A 12,082-nucleotide genomic window follows, 5' to 3' on the forward strand; every position below is an offset into this window, starting at 1 on the left:
TTCCATTTTTTCTTGTTTACCCTTAATATGTAGATAAGTATCTGAACTTTTTGGCATTTTTCTTTCACAAGATTAAAAACTAAAATTCTATGTATAAATAGGATTGACATTTTTGCAATCTAATCAAGTGGAATTTGATGAAGTGATGTGAACTGCTCCATGAATATGTGCGGGCAAGTATTGAATCCAATTATCGGGGTAATAGTATATCCATAAAGCGCTTAGAGACATCGTAGATATATTAAGCTCTATATGTATATAAAAGTGTAATATTATTATATTATTATCATGAATTTGAAGAAAAAAACAACAAAGCAAGCGAAATCTCACCTGGTACACTTCAGTCCAAAATCGATTTTTGAGTCTTTTCTTTGTCTTCTTCAAGGCTTTGGTATCTCTCATCATGTCTAAGTGAGTGAGTACTCCCATTATACGAGGGAAACCATGAACCTGAGCAATGTTCAGGAACTCAAACGTCTCCATTTCAAACCCAAAGCTTGCATCAACCAGGAGTAAAACCTGTAAATTAGAGCAGAATAATAAAGAAGAATCACTAATACAACATGCAAACAGTGCTGAGCGTCTGAGCAATATGTCACAACCACTATACAACACATCACTGACAAAAGCCTTCTGTATTTTTTCTGCCTCTTTGCTCTGCGGTATCGTTTGGTTTATGCCTGCACCAGCTAATACAGTTGAAATACTTGAAGAAAAAAATCTCACAAAATTAACAGGGGAAAGGCCCCATCTTATAAACAGTTGCAATTGACACAAATTAATTGCAGCTTGATTTCACTTGCAAGCTCTGTACTAAAGAGATAGGGATTTGTAAGTGTATACAATCACTGGAGACAGACTTTTACACATGGCTCGGCCTACCTATCTTGTCTCCAAATACTTTCATTAATATACATTTTAAGATATTACCCCTTGTTCTTCATGTCTTCTCTGCGCATGTTATTCTCATGTTATATATTGATATTATTTTGTAACTTTGTATATTTGTTTGCCTTTCAGTTGCAACTCTTTATATCATAGAAATAAAATGATTCATGGCCAAGTACGCTTATGATTTCTATATTTTAACACTTTACAACAAAATATTATTAATGAATTGGACATCCCATTAAACATGCGTTAATTCTACAATATTTGTTTCAATTGGATATCCAAAGAGTTAGACTTATGACGCTTTTGAGAAATGGCCACCTGTATAATGCGTATATTACTAAATAAAAATCAGGGCGATAAAAAACTTTTGAATCAAGTATAGTGAAAGCTTAGTACCATTGGTATGCATGTAAATCGAAAAAAGATGGAGAAAGTGTGGACCTCACTCTTATGGAACTTACCAAATCAGCAACTTTAGCGATGTCAATCATACTACTGATGTCATTGTTGCACTCAATTAAAGTTAGCCTCCTTTTCTTACCTGTGATTAGAAAAAAAACTTGACTTTTGAAAATGTTCCAATGTTTTCATACAAATATATCTTTTCATCTTACATTCACGTCCTCAGCCAAAATGTTGTCTAATGAATGATGGATCAGGTGTGATCTAAGAATACAAAGTATCTGGGCAAGTATCTACAAGAAGTTATATTTCTTGTGATTGGAGTTTTTAGGGAGATCACTTTTGATCGTTCAGTTGACCAGTGCGTAGATAGCGCATGGTTCAAGTGACCCCAAATATCCACAGATCTTTTAAACATGGATAAGTCAGACTTCATGCATTTTAGAATAATCACTGCCAAGGTCATGGAGGTGCTTCATGAATACATTTTGTTTGCCCTTTAGAAAATATTTCCCCCAGTGTTCCATAGAATGTACTGTCAAATGAAAAGTGATTACATTACTTTCATGAGTACATATCCAGTATTTATCTCAGAGAGTTTTACAATTTCGTACAAATAACCTTTATCTGCACATGCACGGATTGTATCTACAAACTGGCTTAGAGGAATGAAGTGTTACCTCAATGAATGTGGGTACGTGGCCTTCATACTTAAACGGGAGATAAGTATAACAACATTTATTACAAATCAGTCGTCTTTAATTCAGTAGATGATAATAAAAGAAGTTACATGGAAAATACCCATGGTCCTTTGCCAGAAGAAGAGAAATATTCTTCCTCAATTGACAAGATCATCCTGGGCAAAGCATGACCCTATTCTTGATGCCTCTTTTGTGAGGGGGTTCATCCAATTGATGCATGTGATAGCTGTATGCAGAAGCCCACTCACATGTAAGGAAGACATTCTTCTACAGAATATGTTGTGCTTGGGATGTGGTGTCACAGATCAACACGGCATCAAGAATTGCAAAGAAAGGATGTCTTAGAAGGCAAACAAAACCAAGGCCAGCAAACAGGAAGAGGGTATGGGATGGGTCATAATGTTTTTGTTTTTTTTAAACTTCAGTTCCTTTTATCTCTCTTGACCTCTTTTAGTTTCTTTTAATTTATTTTAAACATATATCTACAGACAGATGGAAATCAATGTAATAAATGAATAAAAACTCAAACTAAATAGATTTTTAGACATTTTCGATTTGTGGAATTCATCAATCATTAGCTGAAGTATTGGTAGCGGAAAGTGATTAAAACAAGCAGAGAACATTTATAAAAATAAGAAAATTTTGAAATGTTACCTGAGACAATGGTGACAGGGCCCTTGATTGTGCTCAGGTTCTGATGAGTGAAGTTCTTGACAAGACAGCGGATCAGAGTTGTCTTTCCAACCTTCGGAGGACCGACAATCGCCACGACAACAGGAGGAGGCTCCAGCGGTGTGCGATCAACAACTGGAATATGGTGTTTTTTCTCCTTTATGTCTAGGGTCCTGAAAGAGTAAAAAATAATAATTTATGGATGTGGCAATTCATACGTTGAAATTTGTATGCAATCTTCACCAAAATCTCATTCATAAGAATTTAAAATTAATGAGAGTGGTAAATTTTACTCATCCAGAAAATACATATCACATGCAAGATAATTTAATACCTTTATATACAGTATATTATGAAACAAGATACTACTGCGTGCATGAAATGTTAACAATTTTCACAAGTGGTTTACATTCACAAGTTTTATGCCATCAAATCATTTTCAATCTCATCTCAAACTATATGTTTGCAATGAATGAAATTATTCTGCCATGAAAAGTTCATTTTCATACTATGGTGACTTTGAAGGCTCATCTTTTTGGAGGAAATAGTGGCAATTAGATATTTTACATAATAAATGTTGTTGCACATAAAGCAGAATGGCATCAAAGTTTCGAGATCCTATGAATTAAACGTCTGGATCATCATCTAAGGCACCACCTATTTTGAAGAAAAAAATTATTTAGCAAGCAAAAACCTGAGGGCTGTATATTGGCCAAGCAGTTTTTGCCATATTGTCCCATACAACAAACACTGACCTAGCGGCTGGCTCTTGCGCCGCAACAAATGTCCACACTGGGTCCAATAGGGTTAATGTGAATAATTACTAACAGCGTAAGTCACCTCTCCCTGTTTACGGAGAAATTAAACTGATTTAAAAATACTTGATATAATACAGTATTAATACAGCTGTGCAATTTGAATGCAGTAATTCTCAATATATATTCCATACCTGCGGACCTTGCGTGCCATTTTATTGACTGACTGGATGGCGAACGCCCTTGGATTACGTTGACGGGCAGTCATACCTTCATCCTGGGGCTTGGTTCTGGCTTTCTTCTTCTCAAACTTTCTCCCGGCCTGACGCTCCCGATGGCTCTTTTGGGGTCCTGGCTCGTCCCCCATTCTGCTTTCTTCTTCTAAAAAGTCTTTTCTAAGATTATATAATGAAGCAGTGGTCTGGTATACAAGAGAAGATATTAAGGTAAACATAATATCATAGAGACTCCCTAGAACATAGAGATTAATACATAACTCCTCCCACATGCATTTCAGGCAATATCATCACCAAGCCCTTAAAGGCTACAGTAGGTACCAGCCAAAAAAATACACTGGGGCGCAGGGCGATTTCGCTCCGGAAAAACCATAAATAGCCCCCGAAATAGGCCGAAAATCGAATTACGGGGGCGACATCAAAAAAGGTTATAAACATTTTTAAAAAACGTAATGATTACGAGCGGCCGTTCTCTACTAGCTTCGTATTCATTGTGTGCAAATAGTATATACAAATTCGGTCGTCAAAAAAAAAATCGATCCATACCTTACCTAGCTTACGTAGCTTACTGTCCATGTCGCACGCACACGAAAACACATAAATTTTCGCGGTTGCGAGACAGTGCCTAAGGACCGAGATTTTGGTGGTCGATTTTGTTTTGATAGATCATATTAGCTGAACCTAGACCATTTACTAAACATCGCGAAACTGCAATCAATTTCCATCATAATTGCCGCAATTTTAAATATATTCCGTGGTACGTGGTACGTAGGTGGTTAGGGCATTGCACATTCAAGACCGTAGCACTGGACACTGCCTAGCCCTACTGTGTAATTAGCACTGCAATGATGTTATACAGGTCTTGAACAGTAGACGGAGCTTTTTCAAAAATAAAATCTGGTCATCTCGTGTACAGTGGACACTTTTTGAAAAGTACAAAAATGCTGTAGCACAGGGGGTAAGCCACGCGTTTTAAGCCTATCGCAGTCAAGTGGTTAATAATATGAATGTGAACCCTTCTGACACTGAGCAGACAATATTCTGTTGTGAGCCGGAAAGGTGTTATCACTGTGTGTAATGATATGAATGTGAACCCTTCTGGCACTGAATAGACAATATTCTGTTGCAAGCCAGAAAGATGTTGTCACTGCGTGTAATGATATGAATGTGAACCCTTCTGGAACTGAGCAGACAATATTCTGCTGTGAGCCAGAAAGATGTTATCACTGTGTTTGATGTTAACCCTTCTGGCACTGAGCAGACAATATTCTGTTGTGAGCCAGAAAGATGTTACCACTGTGTTTGATGTGAACCCTTCTGGCACTGAGCAGACAATATTCTGTTGTGAGCCAGAAAGATGTTATTACTGTGTTTGATGTGAACCCTTCTGGCACTGAGCAGACAATATTCTGCTGTGAGCCAGAAAGATGTTATCACTGTGTTTGATGTGAATGTGAACCCTTCTGGCACTGAGCAGACATTATTCTGTTGTGAGTCAGAAAGATGTTATCACTGTGTTGAATGTGAACCCTTCTGGCATTGAGCAGACAATATTCTGTTGTGAGCCAGAAAGATGTTATTACTGTATGTAATGATATGAATGTGTAGCCTTCTGGCACTAAGCAGACAATATTCTGTTGTGAGTCAGAAAGATGCTATCACTGTGTTTAATGATATGAATGTGAACCCTTCTGGCACTGAGCAGACAATATTCTGTTGTGAGCTGGAAAGATGTTATCACTGTGTTTAATGATATGAATGTGAACCCTTCTGGCACTGAGCAGACAATATTCTGTTGTGAGTCAGAAAGATGTTATCACTGTGTTGAATGTGAACCCTTCTGGCACTGAGCAGACAATATTCTGTTGTGAGCAAGAAAGATGTTATCACTGTGTGTAATGATATGAATGTGAACCCTTCTGGCATTGAGCAGACAATATTCTGTTGTGAGCCAGAAAGATGTTATCACTGTTTGTAATGATATGAATGTGAACCCTTCTGGCACTGAGCAGACAATATTCTGTTGTGAGCCAGAAAGACGTTATCACTGTGTGTAATGATATGAATGTGAACTCTTCTGGCACTAAGCAGACAATATTCTGTTGTGAGTCAGAAAGATGTTATTACTGTATGTAATGATATGAATGTGTAGCCTTCTGGCACTAAGCAGACAATATTCTGTTGTGAGCCAGAAAGATGTTATCACTGTGTTGAATGTGAACCCTTCTGGCACTGAGCAGACAATATTCTGTTGTGAGCCAGAAAGATGTTATCACTGTCTGTAATGATATGAATGTGAACCCTTCTGGCACTGAGCAGACAATATTCTGTTGTGAGCCAGAAAGATGTTATCACTGTCTGTAATGATATGAATGTGAACCCTTCTGGCACTGAGCAGACAATATTCAGTTGTGAGCCAGAAAGATGTTATCACTGTGTTTAATGTGAACCCTTCTGGCACTGAGCAGACAACATGCTGTTGTGAGCCAGAAAGATGCTATCACTGTGTTTAATATGAATGTGAACCCTTCTGGCACTGAGCAGACAATATTCTGCTGTGAGCCAGAAAGATGTTACCACTGTGTTTGATGTGAACCCTTCTGGCACTGAGCAGACAATATTCTGTTGTGAGCCAGAAAGATGTTATTACTGTGTTTGATGTGAACCCTTCTGGCACTGAGCAGACAATATTCTGTTGTGAGCCAGAAAGATGTTATCACTGTGTGTAATGATATGAATGTGAACCCTTCTGGCACTGAGCAGACAATATTCTGCTGTGAGCCAGAAAGATGTTATCACTGTGTTTGATGTGAATGTGAACCCTTCTGGCACTGAGCAGACATTATTCTGTTGTGAGTCAGAAAGATGTTATCACTGTGTTGAATTTGAACCCTTCTGGCATTGAGCAGACAATATTCTGTTGTGAGCCAGAAAGATGTTATCACTGTCTGTAATGATATGAATGTGAACCCTTCTGGCACTGAGCAGACAATATTCTGTTGTGAGCCAGAAAGATGTTATCACTGTGTTGAATATGAACCCTTCTGGCACTGAGCAGACAATATTCTGTTGTGAGCCAGAAAGATGTTATCACTGTCTGTAATGATATGAATGTGAACCCTTCTGGCACTGAGCAGACAATATTCTGTTGTGAGCCAGAAAGATGTTATCACTGTCTGTAATGATATGAATGTGAACCCTTCTGGCACTGAGCAGACAATATTCAGTTGTGAGCCAGAAAGATGTTATCACTGTGTTTAATGTGAACCCTTCTGGCACTGAGCAGACAACATGCTGTTGTGAGCCAGAAAGATGCTATCACTGTGTTTAATATGAATGTGAACCCTTCTGGCACTGAGCAGACAATATTCTGCTGTGAGCCAGAAAGATGTTACCACTGTGTTTGATGTGAACCCTTCTGGCACTGAGCAGACAATATTCTGTTGTGAGCCAGAAAGATGTTATCACTGTGTGTAATGATATGAATGTGAACCCTTCTGGCACTGAGCAGACAATATTCTGCTGTGAGCCAGAAAGATGTTATCACTGTGTTTGATGTGAATGTGAACCCTTCTGGCACTGAGCAGACATTATTCTGTTGTGAGTCAGAAAGATGTTATCACTGTGTTGAATGTGAACCCTTCTGGCATTGAGCAGACAATATTCTGTTGTGAGCCAGAAAGATGTTATTACTGTATGTAATGATATGAATGTGTAGCCTTCTGGCACTAAGCAGACAATATTCTGTTGTGAGTCAGAAAGATGCTATCACTGTGTTTAATGATATGAATGTGAACCCTTCTGGCACTGAGCAGACAATATTCTGTTGTGAGCTGGAAAGATGTTATCACTGTGTTTAATGATATGAATGTGAACCCTTCTGGCACTGAGCAGACAATATTCTGTTGTGAGTCAGAAAGATGTTATCACTGTGTTGAATGTGAACCCTTCTGGCACTGAGCAGACAATATTCTGTTGTGAGCAAGAAAGATGTTATCACTGTGTGTAATGATATGAATGTGAACCCTTCTGGCATTGAGCAGACAATATTCTGTTGTGAGCCAGAAAGATGTTATCACTGTTTGTAATGATATGAATGTGAACCCTTCTGGCACTGAGCAGACAATATTCTGTTGTGAGCCAGAAAGATGTTATCACTGTCTGTAATGATATGAATGTGAACCCTTCTGGCACTGAGCAGACAATATTCTGTTGTGAGCCAGAAAGATGTTATCACTGTCTGTAATGATATGAATGTGAACCCTTCTAGCACTAAGCAGACAATATTCTGTTGTGAGCCAGAAAGATGTTATCACTGTTTGTAATGATATGAATGTGAACCCTTCTAGCACTAAGCAGACAATATTCTGTTGTGAGCCAGAAAGATGTTATCACTGTCTGTAATGATATGAATGTGAACCCTTCTGGCACTGAGCAGACAATATTCTGTTGTGAGCCAGAAAGATGTTATCACTGTGTTGAATGTGAACCCTTCTGGCACTGAGCAGACAATATTCTGTTGTGAGCCAGAAAGATGTTATCACTGTCTGTAATGATATGAATGTGAACCCTTCTGGCATTGAGCAGACAATATTCAGTTGTGAGCCAGAAAGATGTTATCACTGTGTTGAATGTGAACCCTTCTGGCACTGAGCAGACAATATTCTGTTGTGAGCCAGAAAGATGTTATCACTGTCTGTAATGATATGAATGTGAACCCTTCTGGCATTGAGCAGACAATATTCAGTTGTGAGCCAGAAAGATGTTATCACTGTATTTAATGTGAACCCTTCTGGCACTGAGCAGACAACATGCTGTTGTGAGCCAGAAAGATGCTATCACTGTGTTTAATATGAATGTGAACCCTTCTGGCACTGAGCAGACAATGTTCTGCTGTGAGCCAGAAAGATGTTACCACTGTGTTTGATGTGAACCCTTCTGGCACTGAGCAGACAATATTCTGTTGTGAGCCAGAAAGATGTTATTACTGTGTTTGATGTGAACCCTTCTGGCACTGAGCAGACAATATTCTGTTGTGAGCCAGAAAGATGTTATCACTGTGTTTGATGTGAACCCTTCTGGCACTGAGCAGACAATATTCTGCTGTGAGCCAGAAAGATGTTATCACTGTGTTTGATGTGAACCCTTCTGGCACTGAGCAGACAATATTCTGTTGTGAGCCAGAAAGATGTTATCACTGTGTGTAATGATATGAATGTGAACCCTTCTGGCACTGAATAGACAATATTCTGTTGCAAGCCAGAAAGATGTTGTCACTGCGTGTAATGATATGAATGTGAACCCTTCTGAAACTGAGCAGACAATATTCTGTTGTGAGTCAGAAAGATGTTATCACTGTGTGTAATGATATGAATGTGAACCCTTCTGGCACTGAATAGACAATATTCTGTTGTGAGTCAGAAAGATGTTATCACTGTGTGTAATGATATGAATGTGAACCCTTCTGGCACTGAATAGACAATATTCTGTTGTGAGCCAGAAAGATGTTTTCACTGTCTGTAATGATATGAATGTTAACCCTTCTGGCACTGAATAGACAATATTCTGTTGTGAGTCAGAAAGATGTTATCACTGTGTTAAATGTGAACCCTTCTAGCACTAAGCAGACAATATTCTGTTGTGAGCCAGAAAGATGTTATCACTGTGTGTAATGATATGAATGTGAACCCTTCTGGCATTGAGCAGACAATATTCAGTTGTGAGCCAGAAAGATGTTATCACTGTGTTGAATGTGAACCCTTCTGGCACTGAGCAGACAATATTCTGCTGTGAGCCAGAAAGATGTTATCACTGTGTTTGATGTGAACCCTTCTGGCACTGAGCAGACAATATTCTGTTGTGAGCCAGAAAGATGTTATTACTGTATGTAATGATATGAATGTGTAGCCTTCTGGCACTAAGCAGACAATATTCTGTTGTGAGCCAGAAAGATGTTATCACTGTGTTGAATGTGAACCCTTCTGGCATTGAGCAGACAATATTCTGTTGTGAGCCAGAAAGATGTTATCACTGTCTGTAATGATATGAATGTGAACCCTTCTGGCATTGAGCAGACAATATTCTGTTGTGAGCCAGAAAGATGTTATCACTGTGTGTAATGATATGAATGTGAACCCTTCTGGCACTGAGCAGACAATATTCTGTTGTGAGTCAGAAAGATGCTATCACTGTGTTTAATAATATGAATGTGAACCCTTCTGGCACTGAGCAGACAATATTCTGTTGTGAGCCAGAAAGATGTTATCACTGTGTGTAATGATATGAATGTGAACCCTTCTGGCACTGAGCAGCAATATTCTGCTGTGAGCCAGAAAGATGTTATCACTGTGTTTGATGTGAATGTGAACCCTTCTGGCACTGAGCAGACATTATTCTGTTGTGAGTCAGAAAGATGTTATCACTGTGTTGAATGTGAACCCTTCTGGCATTGAGCAGACAATATTCTGTTGTGAGCCAGAAAGATGTTATTACTGTATGTAATGATATGAATGTGTAGCCTTCTGGCACTAAGCAGACAATATTCTGTTGTGAGTCAGAAAGATGCTATCACTGTGTTTAATGATATGAATGTGAACCCTTCTGGCACTGAGCAGACAATATTCTGTTGTGAGCTGGAAAGATGTTATCACTGTGTGTAATGATATGAATGTGAACCCTTCTGGCATTGAGCAGACAATATTCTGTTGTGAGCCAGAAAGATGTTATCACTGTGTGTAATGATATGAATGTGAACCCTTCTGGCACTAAGCAGACAATATTGTGTTGTGAGTCAGAAAGATGCTATCACTGTGTTTAATGATATGAATGTGAACCCTTCTGGCACTGAGCAGACAATATTCTGTTGTGAGCTGGAAAGATGTTATCACTGTGTGTAATGATATGAATGTGAACCCTTCTGGCACTGAATAGACAATATTCTGTTGCAAGCCAGAAAGATGTTGTCACTGCGTGTAATGATATGAATGTGAACCCTTCTGGAACTGAGCAGACAATATTCTGTTGTGAGTCAGAAAGATGTTATCACTGTGTTGAATGTGAACCCTTCTGGCACTGAGCAGACAATATTCTGTTGTGAGCAAGAAAGATGTTATCACTGTGTGTAATGATATGAATGTGAACCCTTCTGGCATTGAGCAGACAATATTCTGTTGTGAGCCAGAAAGATGTTATCACTGTTTGTAATGATATGAATGTGAACCCTTCTGGCACTGAGCAGACAATATTCTGTTGTGAGCCAGAAAGATGTTATCACTGTTTGTAATGATATGAATGTGAACCCTTCTGGCACTGAGCAGACAATATTCTGTTGTGAGTCAGAAAGATGTTATCACTGTGTGTAATGATATGAATGTGAACCCTTCTGGCACTGAGCAGACAATATTCTGTTGTGAGCCAGAAAGATGTTATCACTGTTTGTAATGATATGAATGTGAACCCTTCTGGCATTGAGCAGACAATATTCTGTTGTGAGCAAGAAAGATGTTATCACTGTGTGTAATGATATGAATGTGAACCCTTCTGGCATTGAGCAGACAATATTCTGTTGTGAGCCAGAAAGATGTTATCACTGTGTGTAATGATATGAATGTGAACCCTTCTGGCACTGAGCAGACAATATTCTGTTGTGAGCAAGAAAGATGTTATCACTGTGTGTAATGATATGAATGTGAACCCTTCTGGCACTGAGCAGACAATATTCTGTTGTGAGCAAGAAAGATGTTATCACTGTGTGTAATGATATGAATGTGAACCCTTCTGGCATTGAGCAGACAATATTCTGTTGTGAGCCAGAAAGATGTTATCACTGTTTGTAATGATATGAATGTGAACCCTTCTGGCACTGAGCAGACAATATTCTGTTGTGAGTCAGAAAGATGTTATCACTGTGTGTAATGATATGAATGTGAACCCTTCTGGCACTGAGCAGACAATATTCTGTTGTGAGCCAGAAAGATGTTATCACTGTCTGTAATGATATGAATGTGAACCCTTCTGGCACTGAGCAGACAATATTCTGTTGTGAGCCAGAAAGATGTTATCACTGTGTTGAATGTGAACCCTTCTGGCACTGAGCAGACAATATTCTGTTGTGAGCCAGAAAGATGTTATCACTGTCTGTAATGATATGAATGTGAACCCTTCTGGCATTGAGCAGACAATATTCAGTTGTGAGCCAGAAAGATGTTATCACTGTCTGTAATGATATGAATGTGAACCCTTCTGGCATTGAGCAGACAATATTCAGTTGTGAGCCAGAAAGATGTTATCACTGTGTTGAATGTGAACCCTTCTGGCACTGAGCAGACAATATTCTGTTGTGAGCCAGAAAGATGTTATCACTGTCTGTAATGATATGAATGTGAACCCTTCTGGCATTGAGCAGACAATATTCAGTTGTGAG

The 12,082-nt window shown here is 38.8% G+C and overlaps 1 protein-coding gene across 1 annotated transcript in view; it reads right to left on the reverse strand.

The window, feature by feature from the left end:
• LOC587885 (ribosome biogenesis protein BMS1 homolog) overlaps positions 1–12,082 on the reverse strand; it is a 52,597-nt gene that overhangs the window by 25,109 nt on the left and 15,406 nt on the right. The window contains exons 2-5 of the mRNA XM_030987174.1: positions 3,619–3,845; positions 2,652–2,842; positions 1,356–1,435; positions 331–519 (exon numbers count right to left, since the gene is read on the reverse strand). Of these exons, the coding sequence (XP_030843034.1) occupies positions 331–519; positions 1,356–1,435; positions 2,652–2,842; positions 3,619–3,791 (633 nt within the window). The 5' untranslated portion in view covers positions 3,792–3,845. The remainder of the gene's footprint in view (positions 1–330; positions 520–1,355; positions 1,436–2,651; positions 2,843–3,618; positions 3,846–12,082) is intronic.

This window comes from Strongylocentrotus purpuratus, unplaced genomic scaffold (genome assembly GCF_000002235.5).
Source record: "Strongylocentrotus purpuratus isolate Spur 01 unplaced genomic scaffold, Spur_5.0 spur5_scaffold_16, whole genome shotgun sequence".
NCBI lineage: Eukaryota > Metazoa > Echinodermata > Echinoidea > Camarodonta > Strongylocentrotidae > Strongylocentrotus > Strongylocentrotus purpuratus.